This window comes from Anomalospiza imberbis, chromosome 6 (genome assembly GCF_031753505.1).
Source record: "Anomalospiza imberbis isolate Cuckoo-Finch-1a 21T00152 chromosome 6, ASM3175350v1, whole genome shotgun sequence".
Lineage (NCBI taxonomy): Eukaryota > Metazoa > Chordata > Aves > Passeriformes > Viduidae > Anomalospiza > Anomalospiza imberbis.
In genome coordinates this window covers 3,782,822-3,807,256 of record NC_089686.1, presented here as the reverse complement: position 1 = coordinate 3,807,256, position 24,435 = coordinate 3,782,822, and the positions used below count along the sequence as shown (strand labels likewise).

General features: G+C 44.0%; 1 protein-coding gene and 1 long non-coding RNA gene across 2 annotated transcripts in view; one reads left to right on the top strand and one right to left on the bottom strand.

The window, feature by feature from the left end:
- The window catches only part of KTN1 (kinectin 1), a 76,989-nt gene that overhangs the window by 17,073 nt on the left and 35,481 nt on the right, over positions 1-24,435 (bottom strand). Inside the window, exons 7-32 of the mRNA XM_068194940.1 lie at positions 23,109-23,249; positions 21,114-21,220; positions 19,245-19,377; positions 18,146-18,233; positions 17,680-17,846; positions 16,998-17,066; positions 15,346-15,383; positions 14,664-14,754; positions 14,336-14,404; positions 13,580-13,617; positions 13,374-13,464; positions 11,028-11,096; positions 9,944-9,978; positions 9,726-9,816; positions 8,340-8,408; positions 7,015-7,052; positions 6,290-6,380; positions 6,061-6,129; positions 4,518-4,555; positions 3,966-4,056; positions 3,785-3,862; positions 2,885-2,922; positions 2,109-2,199; positions 1,939-2,007; positions 1,536-1,573; positions 519-609 (exon numbers count right to left, since the gene is read on the bottom strand). Coding sequence (XP_068051041.1) covers positions 519-609; positions 1,536-1,573; positions 1,939-2,007; positions 2,109-2,199; positions 2,885-2,922; positions 3,785-3,862; positions 3,966-4,056; positions 4,518-4,555; positions 6,061-6,129; positions 6,290-6,380; positions 7,015-7,052; positions 8,340-8,408; positions 9,726-9,816; positions 9,944-9,978; positions 11,028-11,096; positions 13,374-13,464; positions 13,580-13,617; positions 14,336-14,404; positions 14,664-14,754; positions 15,346-15,383; positions 16,998-17,066; positions 17,680-17,846; positions 18,146-18,233; positions 19,245-19,377; positions 21,114-21,220; positions 23,109-23,249 — 2,028 coding nt within the window. The remainder of the gene's footprint in view (positions 1-518; positions 610-1,535; positions 1,574-1,938; positions 2,008-2,108; positions 2,200-2,884; positions 2,923-3,784; positions 3,863-3,965; positions 4,057-4,517; positions 4,556-6,060; positions 6,130-6,289; positions 6,381-7,014; positions 7,053-8,339; positions 8,409-9,725; positions 9,817-9,943; positions 9,979-11,027; positions 11,097-13,373; positions 13,465-13,579; positions 13,618-14,335; positions 14,405-14,663; positions 14,755-15,345; positions 15,384-16,997; positions 17,067-17,679; positions 17,847-18,145; positions 18,234-19,244; positions 19,378-21,113; positions 21,221-23,108; positions 23,250-24,435) is intronic.
- LOC137476559 (uncharacterized) overlaps positions 1-24,435 on the top strand; it is a 340,942-nt gene that overhangs the window by 287,263 nt on the left and 29,244 nt on the right. The window lies entirely within an intron of this gene.

The following is a 24,435-nucleotide window of genomic DNA, read 5'->3' as shown; positions in this document are numbered from 1 at the left end:
CAAACAACCCAGACTGCACCATCAGCAGCTGTTGTGAAGGAAGGCTCAGCTCTTCACTTCCTTTGGCAGATCAGGATTAGTCACTCTTAGGAATGGGAAGAGCCAGATCTGAGCACCCTGAAGGTAATGCCTCCCCCATGTCCCCACACAGGGACCAGAACTCTGTCAGAGCACAGCACCTTTCCTCCTCCCACACTCCCTGCCCTTGGCAAAAGACACATTTCTGAACAGGGTTAATCAGGTTTGAATCCAAATCCAAGAACTTGCTGTGGGACGTGTCCCCTAACAAGTCTCCTTCCTCTCATCCAACCAACAAATCGTCCAGGAGCTGACACAACTCTGAGCAGTGAAGTCAGGTGTGCGGAGTCACTCCTAGGAGGAAAGGAGCACCCAGGGACACCATGCAGCTGTCAGAAACACTCTCTGCAAAATGCCCCAGGCCTTCAAGGAGTGCTGGAAACACAGGTTTGGTTGGTTTTGGGGGGTTTTCTGGAGTGGTGGGGGAAGAATTTCCTTACGTTGTTCTTTTTCCTCTGCTGCTCAAAAGCATTTCTCTGAGAGGCGAGCTCGCTCTGGAGATTGGCAATTTCCTTCTCTTTGCCTGCAACCCTGAATTAACAAAGGGAACCACAAACAAGTCAGGAGACATTGAAGAAATTCCCAGTGAAGCACTGACACCCTTTCCCACACACTAACTTGCCTTCCCTTCCCTTTTCAGCTCTCTCTGAAAAGCTGTTTTCACTGACTTGGCAGCACTGCCTGCTTCCCACTGCTCCCTGAACCACTGAGCCTGAGCAAACCCATTGTAAAGCTGTTGTTTGCCTACAACAGGCATCTGCACACATTTAACAAGGCCATGGAAAGGCAACACATTAGCTGAGGGTAGAGTCAGCCAGCCCACGCCAGTACAACACCACAGAACAGGCACTGCCTGCTGGATGAGAGTTCCCTTTCAAGCACCTAATCCACAATTTGTAAGTCATTTAACTTGAAAGACAAATAATTCAGCCAGCCAAAAATGCATGACAGTGGCAATTTGCTTAGCACAATATAGCATTAGCTTCCACATAGTTATTTAATGTGTTTCAGCCTCACATTATAACACCCTTTTACCCCTGAGGTTTTCCCTGGAAGAGATCTCCAGATGATTCTCTAATAGGAACAACCCTCTGCTAAGCTGAAGTTCCAAGAAAAAAGCCTGTCACTTTTGCTTGAAACACCAACATTTAACTCTTCAGCCATAAGCTGAGCTGGCATGCATTCAAAATAACATCAATCAAGGCTTGCTTCTATGGTGGGCACAGCATATTGCCAGCACTGTCTGTCTGCAGGAGATTACACCTGAGGATTAGCACAGTGAGCACAATCTCCCATGCTCAACTTCTATCAGACAGTCATTTTTTTTTTTTTTTTTTTTTTACTGGCCACTTCACATACTCTGATATTGTACATTTGGCATTTATTTCTACTTTTCCTGAGTAATTAAGTGAAATGAATCAATTGTCTAATGCATTCAGCAACCTGGCAGTACTTACACTTGCAGAAGCTCCTCGCTTTGGACAGCCAGAGATGCCTACAAAGAGAACAGAGATGTGTTAGGAGCAGAGCAGCAGCAATGACCAGGATCTGCCTTGTTCACCAGGCACTGCTGCAACACCAGAAAGCTGCACTCTGGGCCTTTGAGGGAATCCTGTGCAGCCTCCTCTGGCCAGGAACACAGCAGGCATAAGAAGGAGCACAAGGCTGCAAATCCATATTACAAAAGGAATCAGGAACAGATATGCAGCAGCCAGAAAAGCTGCCCCAGTACAACCCAACCCCAAAGGTGCCTCTGGATTTCCATGGGCAGTACAACTCCTGGTTTTCCATGCCATGCATGCAAGCCACCACCACCCACTTTTGACTTCTCTCAAATAACACTGCAACTGGGAGCTGTACCTGTTTGCAGTTCTCCTGCTTTAATTCCTCTATTTGAGCTTTGAAAGACTCATTTTCTTTTTGCACATCCTGTTGAAAGAAAAAAGGCAATATATACTCATGTATAAATAGAGAGATACACCCACAATATACACACTCCTCAAGACAAGGTGTTTCTATCAAAACTTTACCTGTAACTGTTTTACTTGGTTTGCAATTTCTCTCTCTTTTTCTTCCACCATAGCTTTCAATTTCTTCATTTGTTCTTCTTCCCCTTTCAACCTGCAGAGATGGTTTAGAAAGTAAGGAGAAAGGGTTAAAGTAGGGGGAAAAAATATGCTGAAGAATGTATGCTAAAAAGGGACAGCCACTCCAACTGGGGCAGTTTGTGCAGCAGAAGATAAATGCATTTTGTGTGTTGAGGCTGCCTCAGGTACCACACACCGGCTGCACCGGAGCTCTGCTGGGAGAGCAGCACGTCCCAGGAGCTGCTTTGAAGACAGAGCCCTTTCTGGCACAGTCTCATACAACCTTCCTCTGACTTGGAGCAGCCAGACAAAGCAGAGTCAAAAGACAGGAAAGCCTGGCAGCATTTCTCCATAAGACAGGAGCTGGAGAATTGCATCTCAGCCTGAAAATGGCACAAACCGGATCTGTTCACTGCTGCTACCGACTGAGCCACAGGCACTGCAACCCTCAAACACGCTGAGCAGCAGGAGGAATTAGCACTAGACACGAGAAGCAGCAGCAGTTCCACTGGTTAACAGAGCCCTGGGTGCACTTTCCCAGGGTGTGAGCAGCACAGCTCAGGGCAGGGATGCCAGGCACGGCAGCAGCCACCGGCACTAACAGCTTATTTTAGCAAAGCCCATGAAATTCCTGACAGCAATTCAAACATTCTAGCTGAAGATAAACTCAATGTATATTCCCAGCAGGCACTTGAGGAACTGCTACTCTGCATACTCACAGGTTCTCCACGTCGTGGATTTGGGATGCAGCAGGTACCTGAAAAAGTAATTCCCAGTCTCATTTTGATGGCACAGTTTTCAAATTAACAGCAGCTCTTTGCATGAGAAGGGGCAACACACAGCTTGCAAGACACTTGCCAAAGAAATACCAGGAATTTTGCATCAGGCATTGCTCCAAGAACATCTAAACACACAATGGATTTCAGAAACAGAGCTTACACCAAGCATCCCAAACTTCACACCAGCCAATTGCTCTCCATTCCATCTTTCCCCTGGGATAAATGCCTGTGTCTAGACATCCACCCAAAATAAAAGTTCAACTCAGTCTCCTCCTTTTACCATCAGCAAAAATCCAAACTGAGCCAGAATACCACCTTATTGGAAAAATTCTTCCATTAAGTAACACCTGGCTTCGAGGTTGTCCAGTTGTCTGCTCTCAAGTCCAGTGCAGGAAATCAAAAGCCAAAATATTTCAGCCCCAAGGAAAGGCAGAAAGGAAACACAGCACAGCCTGACCACTTCAAGAGATGCTGTTACATTCAATTACAGCCAAAGCTCCTGCATGGCCAGAGCCCTGCAGAGATGCTGCTTCAGCCTGGCAAGGAGGTGGCTGGGACTGTCTGTGAGCTCCAAGGCTTTCAAACCACCAAAGCTCCTCTTTATGCACAGTATCATCCCAGTTAAAACCTCCCAGAACTTGCTATCCATGTAAAACCTGTTTGGGATGAACACAGCTGAACTAGTGGGCTCTCTGCATTATAAACAGCTTAGTCAAGTTGGATTTAAAACATCTCAAAGTTGAAGCCAATGCAAATCCTCTGTGTGAGGCAGAGGAGAAAAAACAGCTTCCTGTTTAACCAAGCAGCACTCCCAGACCACATCCACACTGCAGGCTGTACCTGTTGGAGTTGTTGCAGGTTCTGTTGTTCCAGCTCCTGAACTTTACTGGTTAATTGTGCAATTGTATCCTTCTGACCCTTTGGATAGATAAAAAGCAAGGTTAGAAGTGTGACTTCGTTTTTCCCAGCCAGACATGCTGCAACAGAACTTATTTCCCTTCAGAATATTACAGCAGCTTACCTGCAGACATTCTCCTTTCTTAACAATCTCTTTCTCCTTCTCTTCCAATAAGGCCTCCATAGTTTTCACCTGCTTTTCCTTCCCCTTCAACCTGTGCCATTGAACACAGACAAACACAGCATAAACCCCCTGCTCTTTCATCCATCTGAAAATAAAACATCCTATGCTTTGCAGCACCTAACAAAAGCAGCAGCTGTGATCAAAGGCACTTGCACAGTTCACCTACTGAAAACCAGTGTGTGAACACTTCCACTTCAGCCTGGGTTAGCAGGATCAATGATCAGTGGCACTGCTCATTAGGTGAAAGCAAACCCTGTGCTGACACATTGCAGGGGTTTCACAAATCTGTGCTCTCCTCATCCAAAACCACTTCCCTGCCCCTCCCCTGCTGGGGATACAAGGGACTGACTGATCATTTCCCCACTCCTACAGCTCAGGTGTCACCAAAGCAGGTTTTCCACTATGCCTTGCCTACAGCCCTCCATCCTGGCTTGAATTTAAGGGGTCAGTAAGGGGTGCACAGGGCAGACCAGAATTAACAACTGCACTTACAGAGTCTGAAGTTCTTTGACTTGTGATGTTATTGTCACCTAAAGAAAATAAATCAGCACTTCAGTTCCATGCACATGGAAAAGGCACACAAATGCTAAAAACTGCTCTATGAAGAAACATGGGGGAAAATTATCAGACATTTTCAAAAGAGGCACCATTTACTGCAGTAAGCATAAATGCACTTTTTTAATTACAAAGCACCAAGTGTCTCCAACTATTTACACTCCCCACATTTAAAATGTCCCTTTCAGAGCAGCAAAGGAAACAGTGCAAATGGGAACAACAAGCAGGCCCACAGGAGACACAGAGGAAGAAGCAGAGAGTGAATGTGACCACCACCTCACTGGCAACTGCAGCTCCAACCACAGAGATCATCCCTGGCCATTGAGACCTTTGCATAAGGAAGTGCTTTTAGGGTGCTCTCTGAAAAGTCAGCACTCCCTTAAATTCCCATTCTAAGGCTGAATATGGATTGGAGACAAAAGATTTCGTGGGAATGTTACTTTTGAAGGCTGTGTGAAAGCCTGACAGTAGTTATCTGTCAGTCCTCTACCACAACACAGCAGGAGTTTCAGACATTCCCAAAAATCTTCTGCTTGCAGGAGACCAAAAGGTGCACAAATACATCACCTTTGGAGCAAGAACCCCTCACAGAGCATTCCAGAAACAACAAACCTAAACTGTTTTTTTTTTTTTTCTGGGCTCTGACAGTTCCAGGGGAGGAAATACACACAAATAACTCCCTCAGTTCCTGGAAATTTGCTTTGGAGGAAAAACCCAAGACGGAAACACATTCTGTGAAGCTTTGCCTAAAAAGGACAAAACTCTAACGCTCAGAAGGGGGTGACATGCTGGAATGTAGCTAAAGGGACTGAAAAGAGTGCAGACCAAAAACACAAGCCACACAGACAAGCACACTTCCTGAGAGCACAATGGATTAAGCTGCCTGCAGAATGGGCTCCCTAAGGAAACGTGGGCTTCCCTTGCTTTGGATGCCAGACAGCAATCATGCCAAAAAAGCCCATACTCCTCCATCCCTGCATTCCAGATAGCTAAAGTAAAACTGACTGTGCCAAGCCTGAACTCTTTTTGGGCACTGGAGGAAAAAAAAGAGTCTTGGGTTTACCTGGAAACCAGATCTGGGCCTGTAGTATTGCTCCAGCTACACAGAAAGGCCAGAACAGGAGCAGAAACTTCAGCACTTGAAATTTCCAAGTTGCCAGCCCCTAAGGAGGCCCCAGGGTTTTATGTTTACTACAGGGACAGTGTGCCCAGGCAGAGCTAATGTTGCAATGCATTCTTGCCAAATTTCATACTAATGGCCCAAAAAGCTCAGGCTTCCAGAGGTGTGTGGTTTCTGAAGGACAGCACTAGTTATCCTACATTTTTATGGCTTTATGTCCAAGAACAGTGTAGCTCCAGCATGAAAAAGTTCCTTACCCAAGGACATTCACCAGTGAAACAGAACACACTAGAACAGAAACGAGTGAGCAGCACATCCAAGGCAAGGCTGGTTCACACTGCTGCCACTGAAGTATTTTACCTGTTTTTCCATCTCAAGCTGGGAATTTCCTACTTCTTCTTTCAGAGCCTCTATTTCCTGTGTCAAAGCCTTTTCAATGACAAAACAAGACAGGGTTGGACAATGGAAACACAAAAACGCCACAAAAATGGATGCTACAAATTGATCACTGTAGAATGCCATGCAGTAACAGACAAATGTGGTCGTGGCATCAACACGCAAAGGAATTGTAGGGATTGCCCAGGGGTACCTGAACAGTCTTCTCCTTGCTTGCTACTTTTAGGATTTCAGCTTGTAGGAGTTCTTCCACTGATTTTATTTTCCCATCCTTCTCGTGGATCCTTAAAAAGAGCAGACAAACACCAAAAGTTGGATGAAAAAGATGTGCTAGTCAAGCAAACACACAAAATTTGGTTCTGCTGTCACATCACATCCCATCAGCAGCCTCAGGGATCCACAGTGGGACCAGGCAGGAGGAATAAACAGGAAGAATAAGACTGGGACTAGTGCAGAATCAGCTGGCTTTATATAACCAGTAGTTCACATGCTAAATCAATACTATTACAGTCAAAAAATGCAAATTAAGATATCAAGAGTGCCTGGAATGATACACACTTAAAATCAGCCTTCACTGGACAATCAAGCAAAGTAATTACCAACTTAAAACACACACGCAGGGGACAATCCCACTCCTTTTAAAGTGCCTGTTGAAAAAAAATTATTATCTGACAAATCAGAGCAATTCCTCACCTAGTCAAAATCAGGTTTATGAAATTAACTGCTTAGCAGAGCAGCAACTGGGTTTTCAGCAGGTATTGATCTGGTGTGACAAGTTTCAAAAATGAAAATGCTTCCTGCCACACACACACACTTCACCCAGCCAAAAGCCAATCATTTCAGGGAAGTAATACACTCGCAGTCATGGAATAAAGACAAAGAGAATTAATCAGAAATTAAATCCATGCAGTAACTTACACTTTCTGCAGTTCCTCCACCAGTGACTGGAAGGAAACCTGTTAAAAACAGAGCTTCATCTTAGGAAAAACACAACAGAGCAAAACAATCTGTGAATGTTGAGGGGTGAGGACAGAGAGCTGGAGCTCTCTGGCACTGGATGAACTATGTAGCAGCCTGATATTTTATTTATCTGGCTGCTCCTGAGAAAATTAAGTCTCCAGTTCCTGGCAAACCAGCAATACTAAGCTTGCTGCAAGTTCCAGGAAAACAGAAGCAAACCCACACCACCTTTACCAGGAGAGGGTGAGGTTCAGGACCATCATTTCATCAGCTGCCCTTTCATGCTGACACTACTGTACATCTCTACAGGGTCACCGTGCCTCCCCTCTTCCATAAATGATTTTCTAGGAACTAATTGCTCTCCTGAGGTGTCCAAGCAGAGCTGGATGTCAAGGAAGGGCACTTCTCGACCAGCACATCAAAAGTGACAACACGGTGACAGTGTCACTGACCATACACAAGGAGAAGGGGGACAAGTGACACCTGCAGAGCGTGGACTGGCACTGGGAAGCTCAAACATTCATCATGAAGCTGAGGCAGTACAAGCTGCCTGCCAGCCATGCCTGCTGCTCCAGGCTTCTGGAAAAGGAGATCCACAGCCATTTCAGAGCATGGCAGACTCACAGAATTCACAGAATCACTGGGTTGGAAGAGACCTTCAAGACCATGCAGTCCAACCCAGCACCCCAACCCAACCCTGGCAGCCAGTGCCACATCCAGGCTTTGTTAAACACACCCAGGGATGGTGACTCCACCACCTCCCCGGGCAGAACATTCCAGAACTTTATCACCCTTTCTGTAAAAAACTTTTTCCTGATATCCAACCTGTATTTCCCTTGGCTCAGCTTGAGACTGTGTGCTCTGGTTCTGTCAGTGCTGCCTGGAGAAAGAGCCCAACCCCACCTGAGCACCGCCACCTTTCAGGAGCTGTGATAAGGTCACCCCTGAGTCTCCTTTCCTCCAGGCTGAGCACCCCCAGCTCCCTCACCATTCCTCACAGGGTTTGTGTTCCAAGCCCCACAGCAACCTCGTTGCCCTCAAAGTCAAACCAACCCCCAGGCAGCACTGACTGGATCCTGAACATCTGCCCTGCTTCTGACACTTCTGCAAAGGAAATATTTGACAGAAGTATCAGCTCCCAGACCAACACCAAAAGAAAACAGGATGCTTTGCCAACAGGCTTCAAAGGCATCTCCACCTTCTTCCCTTGACTTTTGCAACCACAGCAAGATGCTTTCAGATTTAGTTTAGGTGTAATAAAAGTTTTAGATGAAAAGTACTACCTGCTCCGATTGCTGAATTTGCAGGCTTTGAAGTTCTTTTCTCAGAGATGAATTTTCTGTTCGCAGGGCCTTTGAAAGCAGACACAGAGATAATGAAAGCCTCATTTGTGGGGGAAGAAAGTGTTAAGCTTGACAGAAAAGTAATTTCTTTTAGAATAAGTGAAAGACTTTGAAAGTCTAACAGAGACCCCCCTCTGCAGCTGTTGGAGCCAAAGCATTCAACAGACTAATTATTCACCATGGATAACTTGGAGTGGACACTAATTTATAGGAAATTAGGGCAAGGTGGGAATGCTGTAACTGAGCAGAGAGGTCAGAAAAACAAATGTAACTAATCATGTTACGGCCCATCTTTTGTACAGCCCATTTATTTGTATCTATTTACATAATACTGGGAATCTCCCACAGACAGGCTTCTCACCACTCTGGGAATATAAATAAAGATTACATAACACCATGGGCTTTAACAGTCTGGAGTCAATAATAACATCCAAAATATATAAGAATTCAAAGATGCCTTTGTAAAGAACAGCACTAAAAGAATAAAAATCACATAATCTAAGCATCACTGTCAGCATTATTAAAAAATTGTAAAATATTATTTCTAACAAATAACTTGCAAAATACCACCATCCCTGGTGGGATTTAAAAGCCATGTGGATGTGGCACTCGGGGATGTGGTTTGGCAGTGCTGGGGATGGTTGGACTTGATCTCAGAGGGTTTTTCAGCCTAAAGGAGTCTATGGTGTGCTCACAGATTTGGCTGCTCAGTAAGCTCAGGGTTTGCAACCCCTCCCCAGCCCAGGGCTGTCAGCAATGCCCCTGGAATTCAGGCACCTTAAGAAAGGGAACATTGTCTTGGCTATGCCCAGGTGGACACAGCTTTCCAGCAAGAGCCAGCTCAAAACACAGGGATTTCTGTACTGCCTCTCCAGGCTTCTCATCACTGCCTCCTTTATAAATAAACAGGAAGGAAATAACTTTATCACCATCCCAGAAATGTCACTAGTTTATAATCCACTTAACCCTTCAGATTATCAACCTAGACAAAAAAAAACCTGGAGTCTTATAATAGCAAGTTTTTACAAAACACCCTTTCCTAAAGGGAGATTAAATCAAATGTACAGCTCTAGAAATATATTCCCATTGTTCCAAAGGGCATTTTAACAAAAATCTGCCCTAGCCTAAGCACAGAGAAGCATTTATTCTACCCCACTGATGCTCATGCTTAGTCTATCTTAGAGAATAGGCTTTAACCTCATCTCCACAAGGTGCTTTTCCTATTCACAAGGAATTGAGACTGAACTATGAGCACTCCAACATTCACTTTGCACAGGAGCACTTAATCTCTATTTCCTCATCAAAAGATAGTAGGAGGGATTTTACCTTCAGCTCCTCCTCTTTAGTAGCCACCTGGATGAGTCCTGCCTCAAGCAGCTCTTCAACTGTCTTGATTTTATCATCCCTCTCTCTCATGCTGAAAAAGCAAGAGTGAAAATTAAGGAAAAAGACAGATTAACTTTAAAGGCTGTTAGCTATCAACAGTAACCTTACTGCCACCAAAATCTTTATTTTAGCTTCTGATTCAAAACAAAGTTTCTTACCTTTTTTCCATCTGCTCTATCAAGTCTTTGTTTGTCTATGAAGAAAAAAAAAATAGAGCCATCATTAACTGGATCAATAATGGTTTGGGATTTACAGACCAAATAACTGGAAAGCACCAACTTAAGCAAAAGGTTGGTTGACTAATCCAGAAAAGAAAACAAAGTAAGGGGAGAAAGTCCTCATGGTATATGTGTCTAATACTGATGCTGGGGAAAAAAAAAAAAATCAATCTTTCAGGGCAGGGACAGATCCAGCCCACATGCCTTGATGGCTTTACACTGCTGGACGTGCAGCCAGCTCAGTACCTGAAAAATCTGCCTCTTCTGAGCATTTAGCAGAACCACAAGCTCCACATGAGGCTCACTCAGCAGAACATTTATGATTTCTCAACACCACCACACTGTGAGAGACCAGATGGGAAACATAAACCAGCTTCCAAGCAAAATCATCTCCAGTCCCTCAGACAGGACACCAGATCAGCCAGAGCCAGGGGAGCGGTGCCTGCAGATCTGGTTCTCCACCAGGGGAAAGGGAGCAGTTCCAGAAGGGAGCTCCAGACTAGCAGGAGTACAGGAAAAGTTTCCTGTCTTGTTCCAGTGTTTCAGGAATTTTTCTCATTCCACAATGGTGCAAAGACGGGGATGTTCATATGGGCTCTCCCAGAGAACATCCCAAAGGAGATGGAGCTGAACAACACAACAGCAGCATCCTGTGAGCACCAGTCTGGCTGCAGCAGGTGAGCCATGGGCAAAAACACAGAACAGGAGGCAAAAGAAATCACAATGTAAAGAGTTTTCTACTTCCAAGTGTCAGAGTGGTTGCAGAAATAAGTTCTTGCTTGTGTTAAGCTATATAAGTCTTCAGGAGTGGAAAAAAAAATCCAGCTTTTGTTTGGACATTCCTCCTACATCTACAAGACAGTCATAACTGCCTTACTTGACCCTCCACAGAAGAGAAAATACCTAAAAACATATCAGGTTTTGACATCAACCAGCTCAGCCTACTGCCAGGTTAAGAAAAAACACTGAAGAAATTACAAGCACAGAAGATATTTGATAAAAGCTCAGCAAACACTGGCTGTACCTGCTCAGACAGGAGAGTCTGCAGCTTCTGAACTTCAGCTTGCAGAGCTGTGTTTTGATCCTTCAGAACCTGGAAGAAAATTAAGGCATTTTATCAGTTCAGAACTGCAGAGTCTAAATACAGCTTTTCCATAATGGCAAAGAGGCAATTAAATAGCACAGAAGTCATTACAGAGAGTTCTCTGGAAGCTTCCAGACTACAAAGAGTCCTTTCCTTCTCTGTCTTGCTTTTCTGTATTAAGGACAAAAGTATTGTCCTTATGTCCCATGAGAAATTCAGCTGGTACCATCTTTATTCCCTGGCAGAGAATCAGACAGTACCAAATGTGAGAAGCTCAAAAAAAACACATTTTCCTCCTAAAGCAGCACCAGCATTGTGTCAAGATTTAATAACTGCCTCTTACAAAACACTCATCTGGTGAAGCAAATCATCCAAGATCCATCCCCTTTTTGAGTTCCCTTCCCTGCCTCAGTGCACAGCAAGGAATCGGCAGTCCAGCAGCAGAGAGGTTTGCACAGCTCCCACACCTGGTCCCACTGAAGGCTGGGAAGAGGTGGATGGGGAGAACAAACAGCCTTTACCTCTCCTCCTGCATTCCTGCTTCATACAATGGTCAGAGCAGCCCTTAACAGACAGTATTTTAAAATCCTCCTCTATTATTGCTTTTTGTCTTTTTGAAGACTTGCTTGGTGCTTTACAGAAGTGAAAAGCAGGACACGTGCCCTGCACTCCAGCCCCAAAGTCTTACAGGGAAAACACAAGCAGGAAAGGACAGCAACAGTAAGGATTAAATGCATTGCTCTGGTTTGAACCTGGCTTTTCCCTCTTTCATGTGCCTGGGGAAAAAGCAGCACTTCCACAGGTGGAAGCATTCAGAACAGCACTGGTCTGGTTTCTGTTTGGGATCAAAGAGAGGAGGAAGGAGAGAGCAGCAGAGCAGGTAATATTCATGCTGAGAGCACACTGCATTTCTGCACCATCACCATGCTGATGATCTGCATTCAGCTCTCCATTCACTCCCCAAGAACTGCCTGCAGGTGATTTTTGCCATTACTTAGCACTGAACTGATTACAGCACATAACCATTCACAACACCTCTAAGGCCTTTTTCCTGGGAACAGTTACTACAGAAACCACCACACTAAAAGGATGCTCATATTCCTTCTCACATTCATTTTCACCTCACCTACCATTTTATAATGTTCAACCACACAAAGCCCTGAGAGTGTCACTAACTTGAGACTTGCCCACTTCTCCCAGCCTGCCACCTCTTCCCACTCCCCCTTCCACACTGGTTATGCATCTGTGACCCAGCACACAGATCAGTGAAGATTCAGTCAACAGTTTTATTCCAAAAATCAACTGAAATTGTACTTTGTTTCCTATTCCATTAATTGAACAAACTCCTTCCCTCCTATCCTCTGACAGATTAGACAAACCTTGAGCCTTAAAAACTTAGAGCCTTGGCAAGGGACTCTCATCAAAACCTTTTTGAAAGTGTCACTTTAATACAAGAATCAAGTTTACTACCTGCTTCAAAGAGCTCAAGGAGACTCCAGAGGCTTCTCCTACAAAAGCATCCTGCCTCTGCCACTGCCCACTCGCTCTGTTCCTCACTAGCAAACTCACCAAGGTGACAGTGGCAGCTTCAGAGGGACTGACCTCACAGCAGAAACATCAGAGGAGCAGCAGCACCCAGCACAGGCTTTAAAGGAGTTAAAGGAATGGAGTCAGCACCTCGCTGGGGAAGCAGGGCTGCTTCCAACAGCCCAGGTTCAGAACAAAAAGGTCAAGGTGGCAGAGGGCAAGGAGGAATTAAGCTGCTCTCTGCACACACCAGCCAGAAACAAGCAGCAGCTTTGCTGTGCACACCCCAGATGTCAGAACAAAAGCTTCTGCTGTTGAGCTGCAGCCTTATGAGAAAATGTGGAAAGAGGCAGAGTTAAAATAAGCATTTTCACATCTGCCCGACAGAAAACAGAGGCTTGGCATGATAATCCAGGCAACAAAGGCTCCAAACAAAAGCACGAAGGCCTTGAAAGGCACATTTGCAGGTGTAATGCAGGGAAATCACAACAGTTTTTATTGTCCAACCTCCTCTTGCAGAATTCAAAGCCCTCTCTCTCCACAACTGAGACACTGCATTTAACTTGTGCCATCCCACCTCTCACTCTGCTGCTACTACTGTGACATCCCACATTGCTCCTGCCTTACAAACACAATATTGAAATTTACCTAAGCACCCAAAGGTCAGTTTAATTTCACTGTTCTACAGTTGCTCCACAACCTCTGGAGACTGGAAAACTTACTGAAAACAAGCACAAAAACACCTGTTCTGTATCTTACCTTGAATTCTTCTTTTGTGCTTGAAATCTGAGCGAGTTCTTCTCGAAGCTGATCTTCAAGAGTTCTTATTTTGTCATCTTTTATGTGAATGCTGAGACACAGCAGAACAGTTAAACACATTTCCCCACCCAAGTCTTACAAAAGCATGATTGAGAAGACCATAAAAGACTGATAAACATTGTTTATCAAATCCCAGAGCTATTTACCTTTTCTGCATCCTTTCCAGCTCATGTGCAGCAGCAGCCTAGATTATAAAGAGGATTAACACAGACTTAGGATACATCACATGATTCAATCAACCTTTCATTCCACAATATTAAAAAGCTAGAACAAGTCATTTGGCCTCCCAGCACATGACTGAAATCAAGAGTGGAAGGGGTAAACTTGTCTTCATGCACTTTTACAACACCAACCTACAAGCATGCAACTATACCAAGGGAAGACCATCTCCAAGAGATTCATTTGGCAACTGGGATTATCTCTAATTAAACACTTCATTTCCACTTCTGTAATGAACAGCCCACATAGCAGCAACACAGGGACAGCACTTTGGCTCCAAAAACATCTCTGTGGTGAGGCAGGGGGAGTTGTGGGGTTTGGGGGCTTTTTTGGGGGGATGTTTATGAATCTTGTATGCAAATGCCAGGCCTGCATATTCACAGAGAGCTGTGCTCACTCCTGTGAAGTGTCCTGCACTCTGCATGCCTGAAAATCTAAACCAACCAAGCAAAATGCTTCAGTAACTTGGATATCCAAGTACAAGACTTTGCTGGTGAGGGAGGGGGAAGAATTAGGCCTCCCACCAGCTCTAAGAAGTCCAGGGAATCAGATATTAGCACAATCCGGAAGCCTCGCACCATTAATGTGCTTAAGCAGAGCTTGCTTAAAGCCAACAGATCTGCATTTGCATTTATGACAGAACAGGTAGTGGGAAGGGAGGAAAATCAAAACAACTGTTTCACCTGTTCATTTGTCAGAGCCTGTAACTTCTGTACTTCTGATTTCAGGGAGAGGTTCATATTCTGTAAGACCTGAAGGAAGGAAGGAAAAAAATAAATGTATTTGCAGTTTGTACACTGATAATCTTTCACTCTCCAGGGTGAAGTTTCAGGGGAATTTTTGAAGGAAAATCCTCAAGTTTCCTTATCAACAGCTTTCCCAGCATCTAGCATTGGCTTTGCCTAGCAGAGCAGACCTGTAGCTGAAAAGGCTGAAAAGACAGCAGCCTTGGGGGCTTCATTCTGTACATGCAGCCAGGTCAGCTGGCATTTGCACAGGCTTTTATTATACCTTGAGCTCTTCCTCCTTGCTGGTTAAGTTGGCACGTTCACTGCCTAATGAGTCCTCCATCTGCTTGATCTGTTTGTCCTTCTCTGCAATCCTGCACAAGGGGGAAACAGTGACAGATCAGCACAGAAGATGTGGATGGAAGTGGTGCAGGAAGCATCAGGCTAAACCCAAAATAACACCCTGGCCCTTTAGTCCAGCCCCTACTCCAAAATCCTGCTGACTGTACACTTTGGGTCCAAAAGCTTTTCCATTTTAAATGCTGTCTGCTTGCCAAAAATTTTATGAGACATTCCCTAGCTCTGAAACACAACTAGCACCCCATCTCCCAGAGGGAGAAGCCTCCTGGCACAGCCCCACAGCCCAAATAACAATTCTCACGGTCACGCACATTCCTGCACTCTGCACTGGCCCTGCACACAGGCAGGGACAAACAACACAGGAGATGCTGCTTTCTGGAGCTCAGAGCTACAGCAAAACTCCAAACCTGAGGCCAGACACGGAAGGGAAATCTGTAGGAAGCTGTTTCCCAGCTCCCAAGTTGATCTCATGAAGAGTTAAAAGCACAGACAGCAACATTTCCTTCAGCAGTCCCTCCCATACGCTCTGCACGTGAGTGGAGGGAAGGTAGCAGGCACTGAAAGCCAGCAACACCTCCCAAAGCCCAGAGGAAATGGATGCTCACACTTTGTGAAGTTCTTCTGCCAGGACTGAAGCCGAGGTCTGCAGGAGGGAAAAAAAAAAAAAAAAAAACAAATAACTGGAAGTAAAGCAAGTCAAAGAATCCCCATCTACACTGAGCCAGGAATAGCATTTGTCTGGTTATTTTCAACTGGCACAGGATGCTTCCCACTATTTCCTGGCTGAGGAACATTGAAGGAATACCAGCACACAGCAATGGCCCTTCCCCTCTGGCCTGATGCAACATGAAGGGAAAAAAGACCCCTATTATTTGTCCTTCACTAGATTCAAACAAGCCATGGGGCTCACCAGCACTTCCCTCCCAGGAACTGAGTGCTTGATGGGATATTCTGCTGACAAACCACTCAAATTAATAAAAAAAACAACAAAAAAATTATTTAAAAAAAAAAACCTGCACAGTGCATCAGGAGTTGTGTTGTGAACAGAAACAGCACCACAGATTCAGCAAGTGGCATTTTTCCCTCTGGAAAAAGCCTGTCCCTAGGCTGTCACACACAACAGGGCAGGAGAGACCCACCACACTGGTCTTGAAGGCCTCAAGGGACCTCTGCAGACTGTGGCAGAACTTCCACGTCCACAATTCCAGTCCTTCCTAACAACTAAAGGAGTTTCATCACCCCTGATATCCAGGGCAGGATACAGCCCCAACTCCCTTCTCCAAAGTGTTGTTTTCATCTCCACTGTCCATGGTGGGAGAACATCCCTGAATTTCCATGGCCAGTTGAGGCTACCTGGGGAAAGCACACACCTCCAGGACCCTCCCTGTGTAACTCAGTGCTAAAAAGTCTAAATTTCCCTAAGAATTTATTTCCAAAGCTCTTAAAGGGATGAGAGAAGCAGGACATGAAGATGCTGGAAATCTACAGTGGCTCTTCCCTCACTACTCTCCCCACCCAGTGGGTTAAAGCACTTCAAGCAAAGCCAGATTTTCAGCCTGATGTCGAATTTAATCAAATTCCATCAAGCACATCCATGATTAAAAGAAGGAAGCATCCAACTGCATAGGAACAGCCTCCACTTGTGCCCCCAAAGCCTTTCTGAGCTGATTTCTGTGACCTTCTTCTATGGGGAGGCAACTCCAGTGATCCTGAGGCCTTACACAGTGTTTACAACAGAAATAATGTCTCAAATAAACTAGTCAAACCAAAATTTTAAAGATTAAAATAATTGAGAAAGGCATTGTGCAGGTTTGGTGGGGTTTTGTGTGATTTTTTTTTTTTTTTGCTTCTGCACAGAAATCAGCACTAAAATGAACAGACAGCTTGATACAGGAGCTACCACAAGGGAAAAAAGCACAATCAGGTGGTTCTCAGGAGGACTGCAGAAAGACCAAAAGAACCACAAGACAGAATTGTAGACATGCAAAGCTACAGGACAAAAAACATTGAAAAAGGTACTATACCCTTTAGTTATAAATGAAAGTGACTAAGGGAGGAAATAAGTGGATTCTCCCCCCCCCCAAAAAAAAAAAAAAAAAGAAGCTTTAAGTTTTAGAACAGTTTAAGGAACATTAGAAAAGAGGATGCTAACAAATCTCTGCTTTCAGCATTACATCTCACACCCAGCTACCAAAGGTCTTGCTTTTAACAAAAGTTCACAAGTCATGACTACAAAAAGTCTGAGAACATGCTGTACCTGGGCTGCCATTTGTGAATGAAACTTCTGAAGCTGAGCATTCAAAGCATCATTCTGCTCTATCAGCTCCTTGTAAGAGAGCACAGAAAGAAAAGCAGGCTGAGATCTGCAGCTACTCCACTTTTGCTAGGATTAGCTTTTAGCCATGATTATGTTAGTAAGAACAGTTCAGCACTTACATGTCAGACACTTTACAAAAAGATGCTGGTTTTTTCTCCCCACTACAACCAACCAGTTGGAGTGGAAGCACCAGAACCTGTTCTGTATCAAGGAAAAGCATTCCCTGCTCCACCACAATCCGTTTGGTTTCCCTGAAGCCCTCAAAGGTTATGTCCACGCTGCCTCTCACCACCTGATGCCAGGAGGAAGGAGATCACACGGACACCAAAGGTTCCTGGCTGCTCTCCCAGGGTGCTCCCCACACCATGGATCATTTCACAGCTTGGCAAATGGGGTCAGCACCATTTCCTGACTTGGTCCCAAGTGCTTCTCAATGTGTGAGGTGGCCCCACACCTCCTCAAAGCATCACACGCAGGGTCTCACTCCATAAGCAGGTTTTTTTTATCCTTTATTCAGTGGGAAAGCTTCACTAAAGCAGCATTTCAGGGATATTTCTGTGTTTCCACAGACACAAAGTGAAAGGCAAAACCCCAAACCCTTAAAACACTTGAGGAATACTACCTGCACCTGCATTTGCATGGAGTCCTCCTCAGTAGCTCTCTTTTGCTCAGCCTCCAATAACTGCAGCATCCTCTGCTCCAGCTGCTGTTTTGACACCATTGTATCAGTAAGTTTACTGTGCAAGCTCTGGATTTCATTGTCTTTGGCCACAAGCTTATTCTGCATATCTGTAGCAGAAATGTCAGGATTTTAATTCAGAAGTCAATATTTAACTTTGAGGGAAATAATTTTCACTGTAAATGGGAAGGCTGATTAGGAGCCTCACTCCAACAAGGTTCAGCTCCCCCATCAGCATTCAGACTACCTGGGATCCCAAAACACTTTCCCCAGGGGTGCTGAAGCAGGGCTGACTTCACCTGAGCTTTATTTAAGACATTTACACAATAATGCCCTTTTTTTTTTTTTAACAAATGGCAACAGCCAGTTCATTGCAGTAAGCATTATTTGGGAATTCTGTGATACGTGCCTTGCTGTGCTGCTTCATGTTCTGCTGTTCTTTTCCTGAGATAAGCCTGGATTTCTTCCCATCTTCTCTCTGCTTCCTGCTGCTGGACCTTCACATTGAAGAAAGAGTTGATGAGAAGAGCTTAATTAATTTCTTTCCCTTTAATTTCTTTTTGAAGCATTCAGAGTGCATCTCCTCAGTGCTAGTCCCAAAACATATGGCAATGAAGTGAAATTGTTTCTTGTTTCCATCAGGGCACTTCAGAGAGACAGAGTGCTCTGTAATCCTCCTCCTAGACTAGTTTAGCCTATTAATTTGAAAGGCAAATTCTGAACAGGATTTCATTATAGGCTCTCAACAGAATGGTCTCTGTAATATGAAAACGTAGCATCTTTGCCCTGATAGTTCAGAATTAACACCAGAAGCCAGACCAGCCAAGCATCACATAAATCTGCATTCAGTAATTAAAACATCTCAACTCTAGATACCAATTCTCCACCTGCCAGGGCAAAAGGCGGGGAGAACTTCTGGTATGTAAGATTTAATTGCAAATATTAAAGAAATCATGAGCTCTGAATTGACATTCTGAAAACACTATCTCCTATTAAAAAAAAAAAAATTCTTCAAAAGAAACAGAAAGATTTATCCATAAGCCTGCCCATTTACATTTTAACTCTTTAAAAAGTATATTTATTTTAAACAATTATTTATTTTATTAATTTATATTTAAAAGTTAGGAGTTAAATGAATGTAACTCTTGAAAAAGTATATTTATTTTAAAATATATTTAAGCAAAAACATGTAGCTTCAAATAAAAACCACACAAGGACAGTGCCATCTGGATGAATGGCTCTGAAGTACCAACTCCTGTTGGAACTGTACTCTCAAAGAAAGCAAAATCAAAAGCTTAACTGGTGATGTTGAAAAGATATTTACCTGGAAGGTAAGTTTCACTTCACAGGGAGGTCTGTAATCACTCAAAACCCAGTGCACTGAATAAAACCATTAAATAAACCCCTAGGCTGGCTGAGCCCATCCGAAATGAGCAGCTCAAGCAATTCCCACCCAGCTCAGATAAAACCCTGAGCACAGCCTGACAGGCAGAGCAAACCCCAGGCACCTTGAGCTGAGCCACTGCCTGCTCTGCATTCTTCTTCTGGAGCTCCTCCTGCTGCAGTTTGCTGCTCTTCTCCCCCAGCTCGTTCATCAGCCTGGCGTAGTCCTGGCGCAGCTTGTTCAGCTCTGCCGACTGCCTGCACGCAAACAAACATTGCCACGGGGGCTCGTGACAGTCACGTCCTCTGGACAGACAGACACAATTCTGTCTCTCAGGAGAAGCACAGAGAGAAGAAGAGAAAACAATCTTTATCTCTGCTCCTTTCTTTTCCCCATGTGGAATGTGGTGTGGAGATTGTTCACCTGCAGTGATGGCTGGGTTGGATTCTGGTGAAGGTTGTTTGGGGTCAGTGACCAATGGGATCCAGCTGTGGCTCAGGCTCTCAGCAGAGTCACGAGTTTGTGAGTTAGTTAGACAGGTAAGTAAGAAGTAAGTATGTAAAACAGGATAGTATCTCTTTAAATGGTATATTAATGTAATGTAGTATAGTGTTAATAAAGCAGATCCTTCAGCCTTCTGGTCTGGAGCCAGACATCATCATTTCTTCCCCAAACCAGGGTCAACTGCATTTTTACTATAGGGGTTTGCTACTCAAATGTCAACAGCAAGTCCTGTATTTGCAGCCAAAGGGTGGGTTTAAGGTGTTCTCCCCCCTCTAAAACTGTTTTATCCTAGGAAAGGGATGAGGGTCAGGTAGTCCTGGCCACAGCAGCAGAACCATCGCTCCTGGTCATCAGCACAAGTCAGTAGCCACAAGCCAGGGTCAGGAACTAAAGGTCAAGAACAAGGCACAAGCAGCAGCTCCTGGAAGAGGTCTGCAAGCTGACCGGCAAGATTTGGGCAGGCTGATGTCAACTAAAGAGGCTCAGCATAGGGAAAGGTCTCACATGGAAGTTCACATTCTTTTCCTCTTCCCATAAAGGATTATTGATCCCAGGCATGCTGAGGACTATTCCTCCTGAACTACTTACTAACTGCACACATTTCTTCAGAATATTTGTTGCCTCCTGGCCTTGACCTGACAATTAACTTATGGAGGTATCTGATGCACTTTCTCAGCTGGGAGAGAAGATGCATTTGTTCAGCCCAAGGGTAGAATTTTAAGAGGCTCTCCTTTGTGCCTAAGAGAGTAAAAAGCATTTCATTTTTAACTCAAGTCTGCTTGAATTAAAGCCTTTTCAGGATAACTGTCTGAAAGATAATGATGCTTCATTTAAACAAACAGGACACCTAAAATGAGGGTTCCACACTCTTCTCTGAGCATTTGACATTCAGTAATAAATATCTGAGAGAGGATATTGTGGCAGTTTTGTCTTCTACACACCTTAACCATGGTGCTCAGCTTTTACCTGCACAATGCACAAAATCCTCCCTGCCAGCTCAGGGGCAGCCCAAGTTGTAACTCCTAAAAGACAATTTTCGTTTCTCCAAACATTTGCAACACCAGCAAATAAATTCAAGTGCCACCCCAGCAGCATCAGTAACTGCAGGGTATTGATAATGTAAGTTTAGAGCTGCTGTTCTCCCAAGAGGCCACAACCAGCACCTCTCCTAAAGCCCCAGGGGAAGGATACACACCCTGCCAAAAACACCAGAGGTGCCTGAGCACTGCTGCACTTCTTTCTCTTAAAGCCTCAGCAGCACAGCCTAAAAGCTCAGGCTTCAAGTTGAAAAAAGGCAATTATTTATTCTGAAAGCCCTGGCTCAATGCAAACACCACCAGCTACCTGTCCAGCCCAAAATATTTGTGTTCCCAACTTAGCCACTAATTCAGAGACAGCCAAGGACTTGGAAACAAAAGAAACAGAAGCCAGAACAACTCTTCAGGGGAGGCTCAAAAACACACAGAGCTCCAAATAGCTGCCAACATACTTGCTCTCCATTTGATTGGTGGAAGTGCTGACAGCATCTCTCAGGATACCATTTTCCTGCTTCAGGTGGCTTATTTCTGCCTCCATCTGCTCACGGAGCTGCTGGAACTGATGGAGAAAGAAAGATCAATTCCGTAAAAGATTAGGCTAAAGAGCAATAACAACAACAACAAAAAAAAAAAAAAAAAAAAACAGCTTGTAGAAGTAGGTAAGATACCACAATAATTTCAGTAAATCAAACTAAGTGGATTTTTTGGGAGAGGGGGAGGTGTGTTCCTTCCTCACACACCAGTTCTTAAATTAAACTGTGCTACTGAGACCCTCGTGTTCAAATCAAAGCACGGGTTTCCTTTATATCAGTGCATCAACCTATTTATCAAGGCAACCTTTTTTATGGTTTAAAAGGCTACATAAGTGCTACTCAGAATACCAATTGCTCAGCTACATAACCTGAGATATTTATCAATAACTGGATACCAATATATTACTTTTCCAAAGGGAAATAAAACAAACGTGCTGTGAATTATCATTAGATAATCCTTGTTTGCTGTTGCTTTTAACAAACCCGGAAAAGTAACAAAAAACGAACAATACACAGATTACAGCATGCAAACTGCAAAAGGCTAGTCCTCACCTAATATTCTGATTTTCAGCAAGGCTCCAAAGCTGAGGCAGAAAGAAACCCTGATAACCCAAGGTTCAGAATGGTGTGAACAAAGGCAAAAGACAGGATTTAAAGAGAAAAAACGGACTCTGCATATGCAGACACAGCAAAGCTGGTCTTGGAGCCCAAAAGTCTGCTCTGAAAATCCTTGAGCACACACAACACTCTTCCTTTATCAGTGCCAGTCTGTAGATATGGCTGCCACCATTCCAAGACCCAGTTTCATCAAGTGGATGATTCATCAGCGAGCCTTTCTCACACTAGAAAATCCAAATAAATGTTTGTCTAACAACTCAGCAGCAGGGAGCAGTCCCTTGCAGGGCAGCCACCTCCTGTTTTGCCCCAACAAACATAACAAGCTGGGCCTTGGACATTTATTGGGGGGTTCTTTTCCTTGCCTGTTTTGTTTTTTAACGCCAACAAGATCCCAAGAGAAGCAGGGGTACAAACCCCACCCAATTGGAAGCTGTGACTATTTTCAGCTCCTCTGCCATGCTGCAGCACATCAGCAGAGGGAGCAGGATCAGAGCACTGGATCTTTTGTATTTCCTTTCTCCAGCTCAGCCTGGGACAGCAGCACTTGCTAAAGTCTCCCAGGTGTGCCCAGGTCTCCTTCCCCCTTCCCCAGCCAGCAGCAAGACCCTCTCCTTGTCCAGTTATCTACATAGGTTCCAAGGAAGTCTCCTCTGCTCCAAAACTGCAGAGAGGATGCTCTCCAAAGGGCCATGACAGAAGATACAATTTTGAGTTGGGAAGTTCACATGCTGGGCTTAAAGCTATGACATCCATACAGGAAAGAATGACCAGAATGAAATCTAAGCATAAGATGGGCCATTTTCCTTAGAAAAATCTAAGTTAAACTTTTAAATCTGATTAAACAAACCTTTCTAAAGTCACTCCACTAAGCAACTAAAATAGAAAGTAACAAGGGTCTTAAAAAAATACAAGTGGCTGCTCCTGAAATATTTCCAGCAAAGCACTCCCTCAGGCACTGATATTTCATGTGTATTATGCTATGCTGTCACTCTGTACTATAATCTTAGAGACATTTCTCTGCTGGTAAATGATCATCAGCATTAGTGGCTCCCTTAAGCTGAATATTTCAATTAGACTTTACACTTTAATTGAATAACATTTAAGCAGAACACCAGGAAGGAAAAGTAACTAGATCAGGGACCAGCTGCCTGGCCAGCACTGGGCTTTACACACCTCAAAAGCCACCTGTGAGAACTCCCCTTTCTTTTAAATCAGGAAGCTACCACAAAGTTTTGCAGTGATTTCTCAGCAGTTGTGCATGAGCATCAACTGCAGCAGTTTTGGCAAAGCATTTACCTTTATCTTCATCTGCTGAGACTCTTGGTAGCTGACGTGGATTTTGCTCTGGAAGGTGCCGTGCTCCTTCTCCAGCGCGTTGATGCGCTCGCGCATCTTGGCCGTGAGCAAGCCATTCCTCTCCTTCTCTGCCACCAGCTCCTGGGGTGGGAAGTGACAGGAAAAGGGCAACAACTCACCCACTGCTGCTTTCTAAAGGCTAAGAGTCTTTAAGATCACTAAAAATAGAGCAAGTGTGCATCAAACCGAAGTTGTTGGAGTTCTGGATGCTGGGAATTTTAGACTTTCTGTGCTGACAGACTCTGACTCCCAGGAGAGCATTTCAAAATTTGACCTGAGGCTGTGGAGAAGGCTTCCAAAATTGATTGACAGCACTGGGATTATGGGTGTGTAGTTGATTAGAAGTGTGTGATATCACAGGGTGGAAAACTTAAGAGTTTAGAGTTTTAGAATATAGTAATATATATACAGAGCAAAACAGAAGTTTTAAGGCAGAAGCTACTCCTTCTTCTTTACCTTCTTCCTTCTTTACCTTCTTCCTTACCTTCTTCTTCATGGGTTTGGGTGGTATTTTGAAATTGGACTGAAAAATCTGCATTGTGGACTTCGAATGATTAGTTATTAGATTAAAAGTGAAAATAATTTAAGTATCATTTCTTAATTAGACAGTTTAGCCTTAAAAACCTTATAGCAAAAGACTGTTAACCATTTAATACCTAGTTAGTGAAGAACTGCAGAACTCACTACCTCTGAAATGGTAACATAAATAAGAAATAATAAACATCTAAGTCTGAACACAAACTATTGCCTGTAGTATCTTCAATCCCAACCTCAACAAGAGAAAAAAGAAGCCGAAAACCAATATTTAATGGTGTGAGGATTGAACTCACAACTTTCACAAAGTCAGCATCAAATCTTTGTTCAGCAAATTTACAGAATCAGACTACGCTTCCAAAACCTTACACTGATCCTGTACCATCATAAATCTCTAATTTATTAAAAAGTCTGCCAACTTAAACACTGATTTTGTGCTGTCTCAGAAGAGATGGGAGTCTTATTTCTATCAAGTCTGGCCAAATCACAGAGTCCTAACAACCAAACCACAGATATCACAGAGGACAAAGCTTAGACTTTCATCCCAAGTTTAGCAAAATGAAGAACACAGGTAAAGCACCACGGCAAAATAGAGCACTTTAGAGCAGAATAATTGCATTGTAGCAGGTTGCAAAGCCAGGAGCTTTGCCACAGGAGATGGGCTATTAGTGCACTACAAAGGCCAGAGAAGCCTGAATCCCACCAGCATGATGCCATATTATAGCTTTCAGAT